This window comes from Gouania willdenowi, chromosome 3, assembly GCF_900634775.1.
Source record: "Gouania willdenowi chromosome 3, fGouWil2.1, whole genome shotgun sequence".
NCBI classification, from domain to species: Eukaryota; Metazoa; Chordata; class Actinopteri; order Blenniiformes; family Gobiesocidae; genus Gouania; species Gouania willdenowi.
In genome coordinates this window covers 44621204-44640240 of record NC_041046.1, presented here as the reverse complement: position 1 = coordinate 44640240, position 19037 = coordinate 44621204, and the positions used below count along the sequence as shown (strand labels likewise).

Below are 19037 nucleotides of genomic sequence, written 5' to 3'. Positions count from 1 at the left end.
ATTTTTCAAATAAGTTTAACTTTTACAACAGATTCTGATTCTTTTAAGTTCTTAATTTGTTTTTAAAAAGTAACCACATACATCTATAAAAGTGCCCAGTATGATTGTTTTTGACACCGAGAGACTGGGAGTTTACGTGCTATGCATATGTTGGCTAAATTAAATGTTTTTAGTTTTGTTGAAACATATGACAATCGTGCGGTGAAATATCGAGATGTATCACCGAATCAATTTTTCCTACACCCTTAATATTCATCCAATTGCTGATCTGTTAAATGCGCTCAGCGACTTTGATTTGACACAAATTAATTCTGAATCAGAAATTTTACAGAAATTATCAATTTGAAATAAAATCGGTGGAAATCTGTGGAAAAATGCCATCAATGATAAAAGTATATCAAAGGTGTTTCACCTGCTACTTAGCAAAGGAGTGAACACACTCTCTCTCTGCATGTGTGAGTGTGTGCGCGTCCAGTGTCGCATTTCAGCTCTCACACTTTGGAGTGATCCGTCTGCGTCAGTATGGAGGGGATAAAAGTAAAGGATGTCACTGTAGAAGGGCAAACACTCACTGAGCTCATACGAGCCCCAAGGACATGTTTACCCTTTCACCATGCCTGTGTGTATGGAGATAATTACATTGACTTCAATAGCCAGTCATGACATCTGATTACAGACGGAACTGAAACCAAAAGAAAGAGAAAAACGAGTAAACAGACGCAGAAATGAGACGAAAATAAGTCAAGTCTGAAAGAGAAACGGGGAAATTTTGACCTACGTGCGTGTGTGTGTTGGATATTTGTTACATGGGGATTTAATTCCATAAGTCCTGCAGCATGCCTCCTACTGGTTTCAACAGCTCAGGGGACATCAGATATGTAACAGGTGATTCCCCAAAGTTAGAAAAAAAGCAGGAATGTGTGGGAGGGGAAGGAGATGTGGATCGTTCATGTGTCGTACACAAAACAAAGAGCTATCCGAGCCTGTTCAGCTGTTTGGAGATGAATAAGACATGGACTTCACCTGTGGGGCCTTCGATTAGCCTGAATGCAGAAAATAGACGGGAAAAACTACAAAAATCTGAATTCCCGTTTGTAGACAGAAAAAGCAATGAGACACATTTCCTCTTTTTTTTAATAAAAAGTCACACACAAATGTTTTGGAACAATACATGCAACAGACAGTACATTATTAATAAAGGACGTATGGTTAATGTAAAAAACAATTATTGCATGATTTCTGTAAGTATTTGATTGCATTGATTGTTTTTTCTCATTATAGCTTTCAAAGTGTGAGTAAATTGAGATTTTGTTCAAGGTCACGTTAGGAAATCTAGAAAAAAATAAAAGGTGTAGGATTAGATACGTTTATACTCCTTTACGCTCATGTAAACTGAGATGCTCTGGTACAAAGACAGGTTTCATTTAGCTGAACAGTTTTCCTGGTGACACATCACAACAGAAGCATTAAACCTCCAATCACACGGCTGTTTCGCACAAAACAGGAGGGTGATTCTCCGGTTGGTGGTGATTAACGGTTACATAAATAATGTTTCTTCATCATATCACATGGGATTTTTCCTCTTAAACGTGTGGTTTAGCAGTTTAGCAGTGTGGCTAACGGACATGTTAAACTCTTGCAGAGGAGATTTTAACATGTCATTTTCGGAAAAACATCTGAAGCAGATAAAATGTTAAATGAATAACAGCAGTTGTTTAGTAGCTGTTTAGTATGATTTTAAGTAAGTTTAATAGCCAATAAAGTTGTCTAAACACGGAAAAAACGATGAAGCGAAAACAAAACAGAAACAGAAACAGATAAACTCTGAAAAAGAATTGGGGAAATTTTGAAAGGGAAATACAGAGGCTCTACGTCTGGTGTGTGCGTTGATGAACCCATAGAAATGAAATGATCTTTCAAACAAACTGAAGTTGTAAAAAATTGGTTTAACAAAACAACACAACGTAACTTCCTGTAACTTTGTTACTCCCCCACCCTCATCTACTCAGAGCCCCTGTGGTGAAAAGGTGAGGGTAGTCATCTGAAGGTGGTAAAGCTGCTGAACAGGAAGTGAACAAAGACGCAACAAGGAAAATAAAAAAAAAAGTGAAGGAACCTAAAACATCCCACATAGAAGAAGTACAAACACCTGCAGATCTGCACAAAGATTATTCTCGACAATCCACTGGCTGACTGAAAGCATCGCTTAATCTGAATCTGTGAATCACTTAAACCAGACGTGTGTGGCCCGGTGCCCATTAAGTAACACACACGCAAAATGACTACAAAACAAAAATACACAAAGGAAGAGTGACATTACACAAAATTACAGCAAAAAAAGGTTGAAAATTTAAGAACAAAGAGAGAAAAAATACACAAAACGACAAGTATATATAAAAATAACAGAAAAACACAACAACAAATATACCCAAAATGCCAACAAAAATATACAAAACAGTGAAAATACATAGCATTACTCCAAAAATCATAGAAAATTTGAATAATTGCACAGTAATCTTTCCCACCCTGACCCCCTCTTCAACTGCGCTCTCTTTTTATATCCTCCCTTTAATAAAGTGTGTTACCTTTCCTTAGGGGTGGCTGGTGGTGGTCACAATTATGCAATAAAATACATTTATTTATTGAATTGCAATAACAAAACATGAATCACTGTTTGTTGAAGGAACCAATATTGTTTACTGGAATATTTCACTATAATGATGTCACTGGTAATAAAGACCCTATTTATTGTTTACATAAAGCACTATTGGAGATACTTATTCCTTTACATTGATATGTTGACATTTATTTACAGAAATGTTGCACTAAAATAGTGTCACTGTAGGGATGTAACGATTAATCGTAAGGCAGTTAAAAATCGATTTATAGGTATCACTGTTCACATCGATACTGTGAAAATTGAATCGCAGTACTTTTTTAACCAGCAGAGGGCGCTATCCAGAAGTGTTAGCGGCGGGCAGAATCTGCTAATACTTTCTTTCTGGCCGCCTTCTACTCTTAAATATGTTCATAAATGATTCCTTACACCTTTAGCACCGAAAAAAATATCTGTAATATTACGTGAATATCTGTAAAAGTCACGTTTTTCTATTAGCTCTGTCTGCTAGCATAGCATCTCTTCTTCACTGCAAGATATCTGCATGACAACCAACCACTGGGTTACCAGCGCCCTCTGCTGGTCCACATAAATATCTGACGTAAATCAGTGAAATGACTGTTTTTTTTTTTTTTTTAAAGTCCAATTGTTAAGGCACGAAATACATTTTCAGTTTCACTTTTGAAAAGAAAAAGAACTATTATGCAGTTTTGCATTGTGTACTATAGAACCAGAATTTAAATTAATAGGCTTCTTCGTTTGTATTATTCCTTTATTTATTTCATTCAAGATTTATTTTTAGTTAAATTGCATTGTTTTGAATAGTTTATCAAGGGATTATTTTGACAATGAAAAATAAAAGGAAAATAATACAGTTTTTTATAGTTTTGAACCCAAAAAAAATAAAGGAATATTTTTCAGTCATCATATGTCTACAGTCCCATTTTGTAAAATGAATCGTGAGAGAATTGTATCGTGGACCCAGTATCGGGAATCATATCGTATCGGTGAATCGTTACATCCCTAGTCACTGTTCATAGGACACTTTTTCAATTTATTGTCTTTCAGAGATGTAAAATAAAATAAAATATTTTTTCACTTAATCTTTTATTTTTTTTGTTATGTCAGATTATGGTAGATTGATTTCTGACCAATATATTGATAATCGCAGTATCGTCATATCATGAAATAAAAGTTATTCTGAGCTTTGTATCGTATCGTGAGGTACCCAGAGGTTCCCACCCTTAAGTATATACAAAAACAGTAACACATGCAAAATTTACAACAAAATGACTCTAAAAACACACAAAATTACAAAAAACTACAAAAAATGGCAACAAAAATACACAAAATTATTCCAAAAAAACATAGAATATTAAGGAAATTGTATAAAACGAGAACACATTTTCTCTGAAATCACACAAGACGGTTTTAAGTATAACAGAAAAACACTAAAGTACATAAAATGACTAAAAACACACAAAACAATGGAAATACACAAATGAGCAAAAAAGACAAAATCATAACAAATATCTGGAAAATTACTTTAAAACATAGAAGAGACGAATTGAGCAAATAAAAATACACAAAATGATTCCAAAAACACCCAAAAAACCAAAGTACAAAAACTCTTTGTTCTTCCTGTATTCATGCTCAGATTGATCATTATTCTACATGTTCACATAAATGTTGATGTGGCCCTTGGATCAGACAAACACATTTTTGTAGTTGAACTGTGATAAAAGTTTGAAACACTCCCCCTTATGTAGAGATTCAAAGAATTCTCATCCACTCATTACATTTCTGCAAAGCTACAATTTGTACAAATCTTTGGCCCAATCCAATGACTGCTGAACCAAATATCCATCTTTAGAGGAGAACAATCAGTTCTGAGGACATTATCGACTGCTGGCCAATCAAAAATAAACCCTTCAACGGGCCATTCTGTTTCATGATTGATTGGATACCCTCTTGCCAAAAGTTGACAAAGGAACAACTGTCCTGCCCTCAGAATGGTTCAGATGTTTCTGTGGCCGGGGGGACAAAAGTCATTTTCCAAACCATATGTTAGTGCGCCGCATACTGTGCAGTTAACCCATTAGACACGCTGAAAATATGGCCGTGCACGCTCCGCCACAACCCACAGTGACGCCAGCACAGCCTCCATAATTATGATCCAGTGATAGCTTGGTTAAGGCACACGGTACACAATGTTGACCTGCTGATTTTTAATGATAGACATAACCCCATTATGTCATGTCCACGAAAGTGTGAAAATACACATATGCAACACAAAATAACAAAAACACCAAATGAGAGAAAATTATCCAAAATGGCAATGAAATATAATGGATGGCTCCAAAAAACAAACAAAACTACAAAAAAATCTGACTAAATCCCATTGTTCTCGCTTGTATTAATGTTCAGAACACAAACATGGCTGCCGCCATTTTTCTCCTCTCAGACACCGGTAGCATCATCGGCCTGTTGTATTTAGCTGTACCAGTAGCTAAGCAACGTGTACTTCTCTAGCCCATTTTCCTCCTCCTGTCCTTCATAGCATCAAATTCCACCTGCTCAAGAAAATTAAAATAAAAAAACATGAAACAAATTTCGATAAATTTCAGACCTAATCTCAGCCACTCCAAATTCTATTAAAATCCACAATGATTGCAGAGCTCAGTTTTCCAGTTCTTATATCACGACTGGAATCATTTTTATTTTCAAATTCTTGACCGCAATGTGAATTTTTTTTTTAACAAAATCTGATAAATTTTCCTCAAACTATTCTACAAAATGTCCCCAAATTCGGATGTGTCGTGTTGAAACGGGTTCGAGCTTAAAGAGACATTGGCTTCACTCGGGTTCCGATTGTGTTCTGTCAGGCTCGGGCCGGGTCTTCTTTTTTCGGCTCAAATAAAGCTCTAAGAAGGAGCTCCAACACACATCCTAGTGTTGTCCTAAGTCAGAAATAAAACAATATAAAAGAAAATGTGGAGAAAAGCACTACAAAACCAAAACACAGAGAAAAACAAACGACTTGATGTTACATTTGGCTAAAAGTGGCTGCTCAGGACAGATTGAATTTAAGGTATGAAATCTTGCAGAAAAGTACTTTAAAAAAAAAAAAAAGGTCTTTTTTTTTTTTTTTTAATGTTATCTACATTTCCACTTCAGGTACCCTTAAACCAAAGTGAGCCATGAATTAGGTTTACGTGTGTTTGTGTGTGTGTGCGTGTGTCCGACAGTATCTTTGTGCCTCTGCACTCTCCCCAGTTCCCTGGTCGTACTCAGACAGCGAGTCTCCAGCACAGCTTATCTCTCTGTCCTCGGCAGCAGACCCCCGCAGAGGCAGAAAAGCAGAGTTTATTACAGTCTCCAATAATCTGCAACCCCTGAGGAACTGGGATTCAGACAACAACATGCCCTAAAAACAGAAACATCCTCTGCTACATCAAACCTCCAAGGTAAAGCAGGAGCTTCTGTTCTTTCTGGTTATGGAAGTAATTGAAAGGACAGGTGAACCTTTGAAGTACCTTGATAAATCTGATTTGGCTTCAGATCTGAGAAACATCTAGAGTGAAATGCCTCTATCTTAAAATTACATCTTGAACTGAACGAAAAAGCTTGTTTGTTATTGTTGAAAAGGAACCTGTAGTGAACTTTATTACTCAAGGTTTATTCAGGTCATGAGTCCTAAATATCTGATGGTTGGTGCCATCTTCACTGGTTGGTAGTAACACAACAACACTGTAATGGAGCCGACATTGAGCAGAGAATCGGTTTGTCCTCAGGTATTTGAAAAAAAAAAATGGATGTGTGCCATTTAAGAGTGTTAAAAATAAATATGGTCTTTATTTTAAAGAAAACTGAAGTTGAATATCGTATTTTCCGAGGTATAGTTCACTATTTTTGTCATTTTGATTTCAAAATGGTGAACGCACTCAGGCACATAGACATCTATGCTCAGGCACTCACAGCTAGAATTGCTTTTGGCTGCTAAAAGTAAAGGCGCATTCACAACGAACGCGACTTCAGCGACTATAGTTGCTTAAATCACCCATAATCAGTTGCTTGAACATAGTCGCACGTTTTCATCACTTCATTGCTCCAGTGTTCTGACGACCCGAGAAGTAACGTGGGGAGAAACTAGTTGCTGATGATGTTGCGACAACGACACTCGAACTCGCTTGAAAAGTTAAAAATTTTCAACTTTGAGCAACTTCCACCGACTCAGATCGTGCGAGTCGCTTGAAGGAAGGTGACTCGACGTCGCATAATTTACAGTGATTTTGAATGTAATCTAGTCAGCAGAGTCGCGTTCAGTTTGAACGCACCTTTAGATCTGACTTGGACCGAACCCGTTACAGCCCAACACTACACAGACACAGGTCTTTTGCGTTTTGTCAAGAAGGAGTTTATTTGTTTATAACATCATATATTCATTTTCCAGAGGCCAGCCTTGATTCACCTTTCATCTACGCATCTTCCTGACCGTTCATTTACCGTGCAGCGCCCAAACCCTCACAAGTTTACAGCAATGTCAAGATGTTCAAACCTTGGGTTACAGATTGGGATATCTGGATTAACCTAGATCACCAGAAGTAGTGAATCACAGTATGTATAGAAAGCTTCACTGGCCAATAGCATTGACACAATGGAAAAGAACCAGACTTTGAGGCAGTCTTTCTTCCTACAGCATGTATCTGAATACTGGCTGCCTCGGTTTATTTTGCAAAACAAGGTCGGTAAGGTAAGCCATATACTATTTTATCCAACAGCTTAAAGAGAACCAATGAGGGCCTCCTAATGGGAACCCATTGGTTGAAAAGCTGACATGCTGTACGAAAAGGCTCCAATTTTCTATTTCAAAATTTCCTGAAGTTCTTTTCAGAATTTACCTATCTGCACATCAGTTTTCAGTTTTTCTTTTTCATTACTTTTTCCTAGAAGTCATCAGAAGTCATGACTGGCTTCTAAATGTTCCAAAATTGTGCCTAGAACACTTAACAGAGTTATTGGCGTAAACTGTTCTTATTAATTTCCGGTTTCTGAAGTGTACCAAACCCATACGCTGAAATTACGCTCGATTTGACACCAGATTTAAGGTGGAAAACTGCATGTAAATGTGTAATATTGTCCCAAAAAGGTATATTCCCCTGTCTTTCAGCAATTTTTGCTTGATTTTGTAACAAAAATAAAAAAAAATGAATGCAGATTTTATCTTCTCGAATTTTGTATTTTCCATCCATTTTCCGCAATCACAGAAGAACTGAGCCGCTGTGTTCCCAATTTGCATTTATGTACTGAAATCTGACAGTTGTGTCATGTATTAGGTGCAGAGATTGAAATTGAAACGGGCCGTTGAATGGTGGCATCATGTTTTGAAATAAAGATGAAAGTTTGCCACAGGGAGGGGGGAGACTAGTCCTTCTGGGAAAAAGCTAGGTGAGGAAGAACGTGGAAAGGTGGAGGAGGAGTGTGACGTTTGGCATTCATCCATATGAGCATGTTGGCAGAAGGGGGGCTGGGGGGGGGTTGGTAATCGAATAATCACAGGTTACCTTCACCGCTACCTTGGAGTTGCAATCCAATCTGCTCAGCAGGGACTCACAAAGCTCAGCGGGGCTATCGGGTAGCCCACTTTACCCCCCCCCCAAGTGAAAGCAGAAACCCAGGCCGAAGCCAGCTATACCAGGCGGGGGCTCCCCGACATTTATTTAGGCCAGAAAAATTATCTACACTTGTCAGCTGTTTTTGCTCCAATCTCAAAACCGTTGGAGACATTTATTTCTTACCCTCCTCCGGCTGAAGCCAATGAAAAGCCTGAACCCAGAGAGGAAGGTGAATGTTCACATGTGCCAAAGGAATCAAACCTCACTGCGAGGATGGACAAAGGAGGCCCGTTTTATGAAGCCAGGTCCAATATTTAACCTTTTCCTGCTAGAAAATTAAATCTCTGTCGCTTATAGTGAAGTCCGTACCAAAGCGACTCCACGACATGTCGTAAATCTGTCCTCAGGCCCAGTAATTTGGATGGAAACACTTTATTCCAACAAAAAGAGTTGGAATAAAGTCCATTAAATGTGGCATTAAGGCTGTTTGTCTAGACAAAAATCCCTTATTCATAGTATGACATACAACGAGCACGCAGCAGGTTTTAGGAAAAAGTAGCAAAGTGTGATGAATATCAGTGGACCAATTAAACTGATGGTTCTGACATTGTGTCCTTAGGCAAGAATAATGCAATGTAAAACGCTTTGAGTCTCTGTGAAAGGTACTATAAAACATCCAATGCATTATTATTATTATTATTATTATTATTATTATTAATAATGTGAATTATTATTATTAATCAGTCTGATGTTAACAAAACTCCTGAGATTTGTCTCTCTTCGCCTCACAAACTCTCACCTTAAAAATCAGACCATGAACAAAATGTTTAAATTACAATAATTTTTTTCTAAATTACATTTATACATAAAATGACTCAAAACACAAAATGACTCCTACAATCCACAAGACAGCTACAAAAATGACAAAACAAAAGAAACACAAAATGAGAGAATCTACAAAATGGAAACAAACATAAAATTACTCAAACACAATTACAAAAATAACAGAAAAAAAATGTACAAAAACAACAACAAAACTTCAGAAAAATGACAAAAAAACTCAAAACAACAAAAATACATAAAATGGCTCTAAAAACACACAAAACAAAAAATATACATAAATGACAAAAGGAGAGATTATACAAAATGACATGCATAAAATGACTCAAACACACTACTACAAAAACAACAGAAAAAAATCTATAAAACAACAAACAAAACTACATAAACATGACTCCCAAAACAACAAAAATACACAAAATCATTCCAAAAACACAAAAAGAGAGAATATACAAAATAATATAAATAAAATGACTCAATAAACATACAACTACAAAAATACCAGTGAAATATATAAAACAACAATATATATAGATAAAAATCTGTCCAAAAGGTAAAGCATGTTTCCCATAGGACAGTTCCTGCTTTATGAACCATCAGTGCCTCCAGGTTCACCCGTAGAGCTTAATCAATACGATAAGCATCTCTGCACTGCTCAATACACAATTAGAACATATAGATTCTATAGATACTCTGTGACTTTGTGTTTGTAATGAATGATAATATCTTGAGTCAGTGAGGGGCAGCTTTTATCACAGAGGGGGGGCACAGAGATGGGATGGTGTGACCTGAGGGCCACATTATGAAAACGTACGTCAGCATTTAGAGTAATGAACAATCTGAGCATCAATACTGGGCAGAACAAAGGGTTTCTGTGGTTTTTGAAGCCATTTCTTATATTTTATGTACATTCTATGTATTTTCCTTGACGTTTTGTGTGTTTCTGAATAAATTGTGTGTATTTGTTGGTCATTTTGTGTATTTTTGTTTGCCATTTTGTGTGTTTTGCAGATTATTTTATGTATTTTTGTCCTTTTGTGTGTTTTTAAATTCATTTTCTGTATTTTTGTCGTCATTTTATGAATTCTTCATCTCATTTCCTGTATTTTTAGAGTCATTTTGTGTATTTGTTTTGGGGGCTGCACAAAATTAGCCCATGGGCCAGGACACCAGTTAGCTGTCAGTCATTGATTGAAGGACACATTTATCGTCCCGTCAGCTTCACATGTGACTTAATAAAGTGGTACATTTCCCCCTTTTTTAGCCAACATCTTGACTTTGTATTTCACTGCCATGTTGATCCTTCTTTGTTTGGCTGCAGCAGTAAAAACCAAACCAGCCCACCCCACACGAGCAGTGGTTTTTGGACGTGTGCCCTGCTGTCAGATTTACACTGAAGCACTCGCACCAAAATCTCACCCCATAGCTGAAGTATTACGACGGTACCTTTTGGTAATGTGTGTGTGACACTTGGCTCCCATTTTATGTTTAGGAATTTCCCATAATCCATGTGTGTATTCAGTTTACCCATTTCATCAGCTTTCCTCATTAAACATCATTACTGTCTTTTAAACTTCCCGCCAAACTAGATCAATCTGATTAACCATAGTTTCATTTCATAGTTCTGCACTGAATGCATGCGCTGAAATCCCACAAGATTTTGTGACAGATTTGACATCCTTCAGTTTGCTTAGTGTTGCAACACATTAAACCAGTGGCGAAATGGGATTAAAAGTTGCAAACTAGAGTGGCCAGAAACAGTAAGAAGAAGTGGTAAAAAGGGTTCAAAATGCAAAAATTGGCTTAAAAGTGGCTAAAATGGGGAAGGGGGTAATGTAATTTAAAAAGTAGGAACAATCAGTTTAAACTGATAAATTATGAATTTGGTTAAATTGGCAAAAAATAAATAAATCATGAAATATGGTGAAAAGAGGTTAAAAGTGACAATAATGGGACAACATACTGTATGTGACATTAGGTGGAAAAGTTGTGGGAAGGGTTTATTTATAAGACAGAAAATAGGTTAAAAATATGTTAAAATTTGGTGTAGTCAAATTGTTCAAAAAATATTCTTGCCACCCCCTCACTGCGTGTCTCGCAACCCCAAATGGGGTCCCGACCCCAAGGTTGAGAACTCTTACATTAAACCACCCAGTTGAACTTAAACAGTTAAAAATGTAAATGAGTGTAATTTAAAAGCATAATATTGTCACAAAATGTTGAAAAGGGTTTAGTTCATGTCAAATCTCTCCTTCTCCATTGGATGTAAACATATTGAATAATTTTTGGTTATGTTTTGCGACAGAATTGACATTTCTAACTCTTTGTCTACCTGTTTACAGAGAAAAGCGTTTGTAAATGTATGATATTGTCAAAAACATGCATGCAAGAGTATATTCAGGGTCATACTGCCATAATCTGCTTGATTTTGTTCAAGAAATAATTCAAAAACGATAACATTACTATTTCTGTTTTAGGAAGTTAATTCCGTTTTTTTCTGTCTTTTCTCCACAATAACAGAAAATGTTGATGTGCAAAGATGCATTGTGTGCACATGTGAGTCTATCAATAGTTGCATCCTGCTCGTGCACAGTCAGGTCGTCCCAGAGCTCATCATTAGACGGCAGAAGACACTCCAAGTGTCCATTAGTGCAACCTTTGCCCATTACAATGAAGTGAGTGGACTGGCTTTGGAAGGCATGCACACAAACAAAAGGAATTGAAATATAGCCTGAGGTCACCGTCTGTCAGCCACAGACCAGCAGCTATAGTCTTTATAATGTCTTTCACCAAACGCCGATCAGAAACAAACAGTGTCACCATTTATCTTCCTTTGAATAAATAATGTCTTTGGTTTTTAATTTGGTCAATACATCCATCATAGGAATATTATTAAGCCACAGCATGAAAATAGGCTAATATCAAGGTTTTGGATGAAATAAATAATTGTCAAGGTTAAAGGGATCCTCCACTGTTTCTACAAATGTGACCTAAAACCTATGAATTGTCCTTATTAGTAGATCTATGACTTGCACCATATTTGTTTTTAATAACTTTTAAAACTGGGTCTACTATACCCTGTGCGCCGCCATGTTGAAATGACGCCAATTGCCCCCATTGAGTTCTATAGGAGGTGAAGCATTCAGGATCATTTAGCAGCTTTTTCAGTCAAAATAACAACTTGTGCTGCTTTGGGTTGATCTAAAAATCAGTAAAAGTTAAAAAAAAAGTCGATATAATCTCTTGTTTACCGAAATTTAATAAACAACTGTTCCATAGACAGCATGAAGACGACAAGAAGAGCTTCATGCATGTAAATACAGGTAACCAGTAGAGGTTGATCAATATACCCTAAGGAAGAGTAAGAAACACTTAATTATAGGGAGGATATAAAGAGAGGGCAGTGTTACACCTAAGTGAGGGGGGAAGGGAACAGGGAGGAGAGACTCAAGGTAGGAAATGGAAAGGGTGGGGAAGTGTTGATTATTTTACAGTGAGATATGATGTTGTAGTTGTACATATGGTGACAGTGTGAAGCTTAGTTATAATGGTGGTGGCTGTGAACAGAGGAAAGGAGTGAGTGTTTATACCTAAAACAGGCATTTAGTTTAAACCACTACTTACACATTGTATATTATTGTCGTGTTTTACTGCTACTTACCCGTCCTGTACTTTTTGTTTTACTTAGTTGTGTACAGGTATATTTAAAGTTCAATAAATGTTTAGAGTTCTATTGGTGCATTTAATTTAATTTCTAATATATACATTTATATCATATGAGTGTTTCAATTGTCTTTCATGATCAATGTGCTTTAAAAAAAAAAAAAAAAAAAGTATAACGGCCTCAAATATCGGAGGAATATTTTTATTTATTTTTAAATCGGTATCGACCTTTGAAAATCCTGTATCGGTTGACCTCTAGCAACCAGGGTCCACTGCTGCTCATTAATGCTGACCCAAGTAGAATCTGTCTGCTCAAAGGGCCGGTGTTCTTGTCAGAGATGGTTGAAGGTTTGGTTTAATTATCTCAATTTTTTGCTCTTCTTCTTATTTTTTGCTTTGTCATTGTGTGTAATTTTTCCTCTCATTTTATGCATTTCTGTTGCCATTTTGTGTGTTTTGCAGATTATTTTACAAGAAAAAAAAAAAAACAAAGTGTGTGATGTGGTTCCTAAACATGCATGTGAGGTATTTTAAATAAAGGGACATAAACACAAACAAAAACTCATAAAGCTTTCTTACATTTTAGAAAGTACATTTTTTGTCCGTTTTACGCTATATATCAATAATCGCAGCATCGTCATATCGTGAGATAATCATTATCGTGAGGTACCTAGAGGTTCCCATCTCTAATTAATAAGTTCTGTGTTCGGAGTCTTATTTATGCATTTTCTTACATTTTCCTTGACCTTTTGTCTTTTTGTGTGTTTTTAAAGTTATTTTGTGTGGCTTTTCTGTCATTTTGTGTATTTTTCCATTCATTGAGAATTTTTGGGGTCATTTTGAGTATTTTATATTAGAAAAACACAATAACAATGTGTGATGTGGTCCCAAAACATGCATGCAAGGAATTTTAAAGAGACAAAAACAACTGAAATAGCTTTCTTACATTTTAGAACGTAAACATATTTTCCTTTTGTTTTTGCGATCACAGAAAATTACAGTCCTTATGTATTCATAGGACAATAGTTGATGTTTTTCAACAGAAAGCTGACAAAATATTCATCCCCATCCTCAGATATCCTAGAAAAGCCTGGAACATCATGCGTCGACCTTTACGTCAGGTGAGCGTAGCTCTCACTCATCATTCACAGACGCGTAACAAGCCTGTTCGTCTTAATTGGTTCATCACAGAACATGTCGACAATCAAAGGATCAAAAGATCAAAGCCTTTTGGCTCAGATAAAGATGTGAGGAGCGCCGATAACTCCAGAAAAGAATGAAACTCCCGACTATAAATAGGAGGCGGATCATCTTGTTTTTACTTGGATATCGACTCTTATCTGCTTGACATTTTGAAGGCGGCGTTCTGGTGACATTTCAGCGCCGTCACAATTACGCCGACCAAAGAACGACCGCCCAATTAACTAGATGTAATTTTTTGACATCCTGTCAGGTGAGTCTTTTAACGACATGGCAGAGAGCAGGGCACCGATGTGTCGATGACACCAAAAGCAGCGTGTGTGTGTGTGTGTGTGTTTTTAGAAATGGCTTCAGCAGGGTCCTTGCATTCCAGCGGCTGTTGTAACATGCTGTAAATACAAGGTGTTAGAGAAACATAGAAGGGGGTGGTGGAAATCACTCAGCCCTGTTAAAAAACATGGCTCCAGGGAGGACATAGGATGTGAGTTATCATAGATAAACAACTTATTTCATCCGCAATCACAGCAAGAATTAAAAAAAAAAAATGCAAATGCAACTTTGAGCCAGGAAAAAAACAGAGAAATTTGTCAAACAAATGCAGATGAATATTTATGATGTCATCATTAAAAAGTCCAATACTCGTTTGTAAACAAATACTGTGTTTAGCTGCTGGTAAAGTGTGTCAGACACAAACCAGACAGCACAGGACACTGACAATAAATGCACAGGAATAATAAACCCTCATATAAACAGAGGCAATCAATGCACAAATTAAAAACCCACATGAGCCATAAATCAGACTGATGATGAAATGCAGGAGGATACACTTTAAAACAGACATGGTTAACTGCAAAATGACAGAAAAATACACAATATTTACGCCAAAAAACTCAGAGGACGATCACAAAAATACAGAAAAATAACTGGGAAAAGTATATTAAACATCAAAAATACACACAAAAAAATTTAGAGAAGCATACAAAACGACTCCCAAAACACAAAATGTCAACACAATTTGACTCCCAAAACTGCACACAACACAAAAACACAAAATAACAAAAACAGTCCAAAAACACATAAAATAAGAGAAAAACACGTAAAATGACAGACAAAACCACTAAATGACTAAAAATACATAAGATGATTACAAAAATAACAAAATATACTAAACGACAGCAAAATCCCTTCTTCTTTCTTGTATTAATGTTCAGATTGGTCTTTATTTGAAATGCTGACGTGAATGTTCATTTTTCAATCTTTGCTTTCAAAGGTAATTAAGACACTTTCGATTTATAGCAAATTATTCTTTTAAAAGACTTGCACGTTAGTTACCGCTGTGTTGTTAAATAGATTTATTCCTAGAATAAGTGCCAGTGCACTGTGTATTTATTGCTGATAAATGGCGCTCACTCCGTGGAAGAAGAAGAGCAAACTTGGCTGGTGTGCAAACACATTCAAAAAGAGCATTTTTAAAGTCAAACCACTGCAGTGTGAGAGGTAGTGATAAGAACCTGTTCTTACCTGGACTCAGGCTGATGAGCACGGCTAAGACTGAGCTCCACACCACCGCTGGAAGCTGCATCTTGGAGCCCGCGGAACTCTCTCTTCCCCGGGCGTCCCTGGGCTTCCCTGTCCCCCTTCTGCTGGGTCCCTCTTCGAACCGGTAAATATCAACGTGTCCCCGCTTGTTTCAGCCAAACTTCATGCCGTGGACGAATGACTTCTTACGGGTTCTTGTGGTCCCGTCGACCTCCACCGTGTGTGAGCAGCAGCGGGTGGATAAAGTTGAGTGAACAGCAGCTCTCCAACATGTTGTGCTGAGATCAGACCGAGCGGTGAGCAAAAGGAGCAGTGGACTAAACCATTAGCAACAAGAGGGGGGGAGGACAACTATTCATATCAGGATCTACCACATCTGATGCTTGTTTGCTTCACAGTTAACAATATATGTGCTTAAAATATAGTTATACATATAAGATAGCAAGATAATGCAAAAATTGTGTTTTGTAACTTTAATAAGACTCGGTTATTTTCTAACTCCCCCTATTCCGCGTGAGATCGATTAGTCCTAAATCTCCGCTCCTGTTGACAGTAAAAATCAAGGAGACCTGACTTTATCTGGACGTATAAGATACATTTAGGTCACTCCAGAGTTGGAGTAATAAAACAAAAAATAAACCTCTTTTTCAGGTATATGTTGTGTGTTCATCATTAATAGGTATTAGATCAGTGCTTAAGTTTTCAACCATGGGGTCATGACCCCAAGTGGGGTCGCCTGGGATTTAAATAGGGTCGCCTGAAATGTCTAGTAATTAATACAATAAATGACTAAATACATTCTTTTTAAAAAAAATTCAAATTAAAACACAACCTACAATGTTAAACAAACGTATTTGGTACTTACACCTAGTTTAAATAAAATGCAGTATTAAGAAAAGTAAAAATATATTTTTTTTTAAAAATGAAATAAATTACAGTATGAAGTCTTTGGGGTCACTAGAAATTTGTAATATAAAAATGGGGTCACCATCCAAAAAAGATTGGGAACCACTGTGTGAGACTATGAAAAGCTCGATTGGGATAGTTTCAGGCATAGTTTTTTTTTTTTTATTACATGTTTTATTTGTTATTTATTGTCTTTGGTGCAACACCCTGTTACCAACATTCAGATACCTGAAAAAGTGCATTAATTAATTTAAATATATATATATATATATATATATATATATATATATATATATATATAATTCCTTTACTATTAGGCATAGAAAAGAGATAGATCTTGGGATGTTTTAATATCGTGATTATTGTTGCATGTACTGGTAAAATTCTATAGTGCTAAGGATTGAGCTGCATTGTATTAACAGTACCTGTAATAACCAGTGTTTTTTCAAGATATTGATGAAATAACTTAAAGGAAAACTCAACCCCAATAACAAAGACAGCTGAACTGCAAGACTACTCTCTGTAAGCTTTCCTAATAGGAATGAGATGTGATTTAGAAGCTGCAGATGCAATGAAAAGCAGGAGAAACATACACTTGTGGAGGTCAACATGTTTAACCAACTGTGACATCGTGATAACTTAAGGAAGTGCTCAATTCACGTAACTCCAACTGGTTTGAGGAGGTTAAAGGCATCCGATGGTTGCCATGGTAGTGAAGACTTCCTGTTTTAAGGTGTCTTCCTTGTTCAGCTCAAGGCATGCATGGATCTGCAGCAAGATGGATGATAGTGGCGTCCAAACGCTGCGCCGAAGTCCCGTTTCTCCTATCCTGGCAAGTGCAACGTCAGAATGTTCCCTCGTAATGTTCCTGGTTGTCTTTGGGATAATGTCATAACGTCCATTGAACTGGAGAACAAGTAACTAAGCACTAAAACCTGCAGATTTAAATTATATTTCACCTTAGATTCTCAATGGGAGAGGGAATACGAAGAGTTGTGCTGATGTCACGACAACATGATATTTGATGTTCCGTCTTTGTCATGGTGAACACAGGTTCAATAAGAGATGCAGGTGGACTCCTCCATTGTGTCCTGGATTGTGAACTACTTAACTGGCAGACGACAGTATATACGCCTACAACACTGTGTGTCTGACAAAGTGGTCAGCAACACCGGGGCCCCTCAAGGGACTGTCCTCTCTCCTTTCCTCTTCGCCACCTACACCACGGACTTCAGCTACTGCACTGGGACCTGTCATCTCCAGAAGTTCTCTGATGACTCTGCAGTGGTTGGATGTATCAGGGAGGGGGATGAGGTGGAGTACAGGGCTGCTGTGGACAGCTTTGTCACATGGAGTGAGCTGAACCATCTACAGCTCAATGTGACAAAGACCAAGGAGCTGATTGTGGACCTGAGGAGAACCAAGGGGCCAGTCAGCCCTGTCTCCATCCAGGAGGTCAGTGTGGACATTGTGGAGGAGTACAAATACCTGGGAGTGGTGATTGACAATAAACTGGACTGGGGGAGGAACACTGACTCCCTCTACAGGAAGGACCAAAGCCACCTCTATTTTCTGAGATGCTGAGGTCCTTCAACATCTGCAGAAACATGCTGAGGATGTTTCATGAGTCAGTGGTGGTGAGTGTGATCCTCTACGCTGTTGTTTGCTGGAGGAGCCTGTCCAAGGTGAAGACCATCTTGGTCAATGAGTCCCACCCACTCCATGATGTGCTGGTCAGTCACAGAAGCACCTTTAGAACCTTCAGCACCAGGCTGATCCAACCACGGTGCTCCACAGAACGCCACAGGAAATCATTCCTGCCTGTGGAGATCAAACTGTATAATTCATCACTTTAACCTCACAGCTTGATTGTTGTAAATATCTCTATCATATTTGTATATTTGTATTATTATTGTTAATCTTACTTTGTTTTTTACTACTGTAATGTGTGTATCTGATTCCCCTATATTGCATTATCACCTAAATGTTACAAAGATATTGCAAATCCATTGACACACTTCTGATCAACTCATCCACTGGTGTTTGTTAGAAGTTTCTATCCCCATTATTAATGGTACAGTAGTTCCAAATGTATGGGCGCCCCCCTTTTACGATGAAATCATACTTTTATTTAAAGAATACTTTCATCAGGTTTCTGCACATAAAGAAGTAGAAAGTGGTGCATTGTATATCGCAGGGCGTCTGGTTTCTGCCTTCATAGGTTTTCTCCACCTCTGAACAAAATGTATCTGACTCACAATGTAATTATGGGAGCAGCTTTAGTTAGATGCATGCTTTTATGTTCCTAAACTGGAGATCACCATTCAGCTCACGCCTCCATTCCACTCTCCCATGGAGCGGCCTTGGGAATAATACATTTCTCTGTCACATCTTTTGAGATTTGATACACATCACTGTGATGAACAAAGACAACATATCTTGCTGGTCCAATACCTCTTTTCTTCTTCCTACGAGTGAAGTCCTAGCTGGAGATGTTCTTACTGAATGTAGCAGTAAGACTGTCAAGGTTCTTGTGTTAAATACCAAGAAACATAATACTGGCTGTACCAGTACCACTATGGATGTGCAGTACATCTTTTTCTCTGTTACACTTCTTGTTAACACTCAGCCATTGAGCTGTGTTGAATTTCAAAAGC

At 37.4% G+C, this 19037-nt stretch overlaps 1 protein-coding gene across 3 annotated transcripts in view; it reads right to left on the bottom strand.

The window, feature by feature from the left end:
• lrp4 (low density lipoprotein receptor-related protein 4) overlaps positions 1–15738 on the bottom strand; it is a 133827-nt gene extending 118089 nt beyond the window's left edge. For all 3 annotated transcript variants that reach the window (XM_028434577.1, XM_028434586.1, XM_028434595.1), the window contains exon 1: positions 15457–15738. In XM_028434577.1, the coding sequence (XP_028290378.1) occupies positions 15457–15517 (61 nt within the window). In that variant the 5' untranslated portion in view covers positions 15518–15738. The remainder of the gene's footprint in view (positions 1–15456) is intronic.
• Between the last annotated feature and the right edge of the window lie 3299 nt (positions 15739–19037).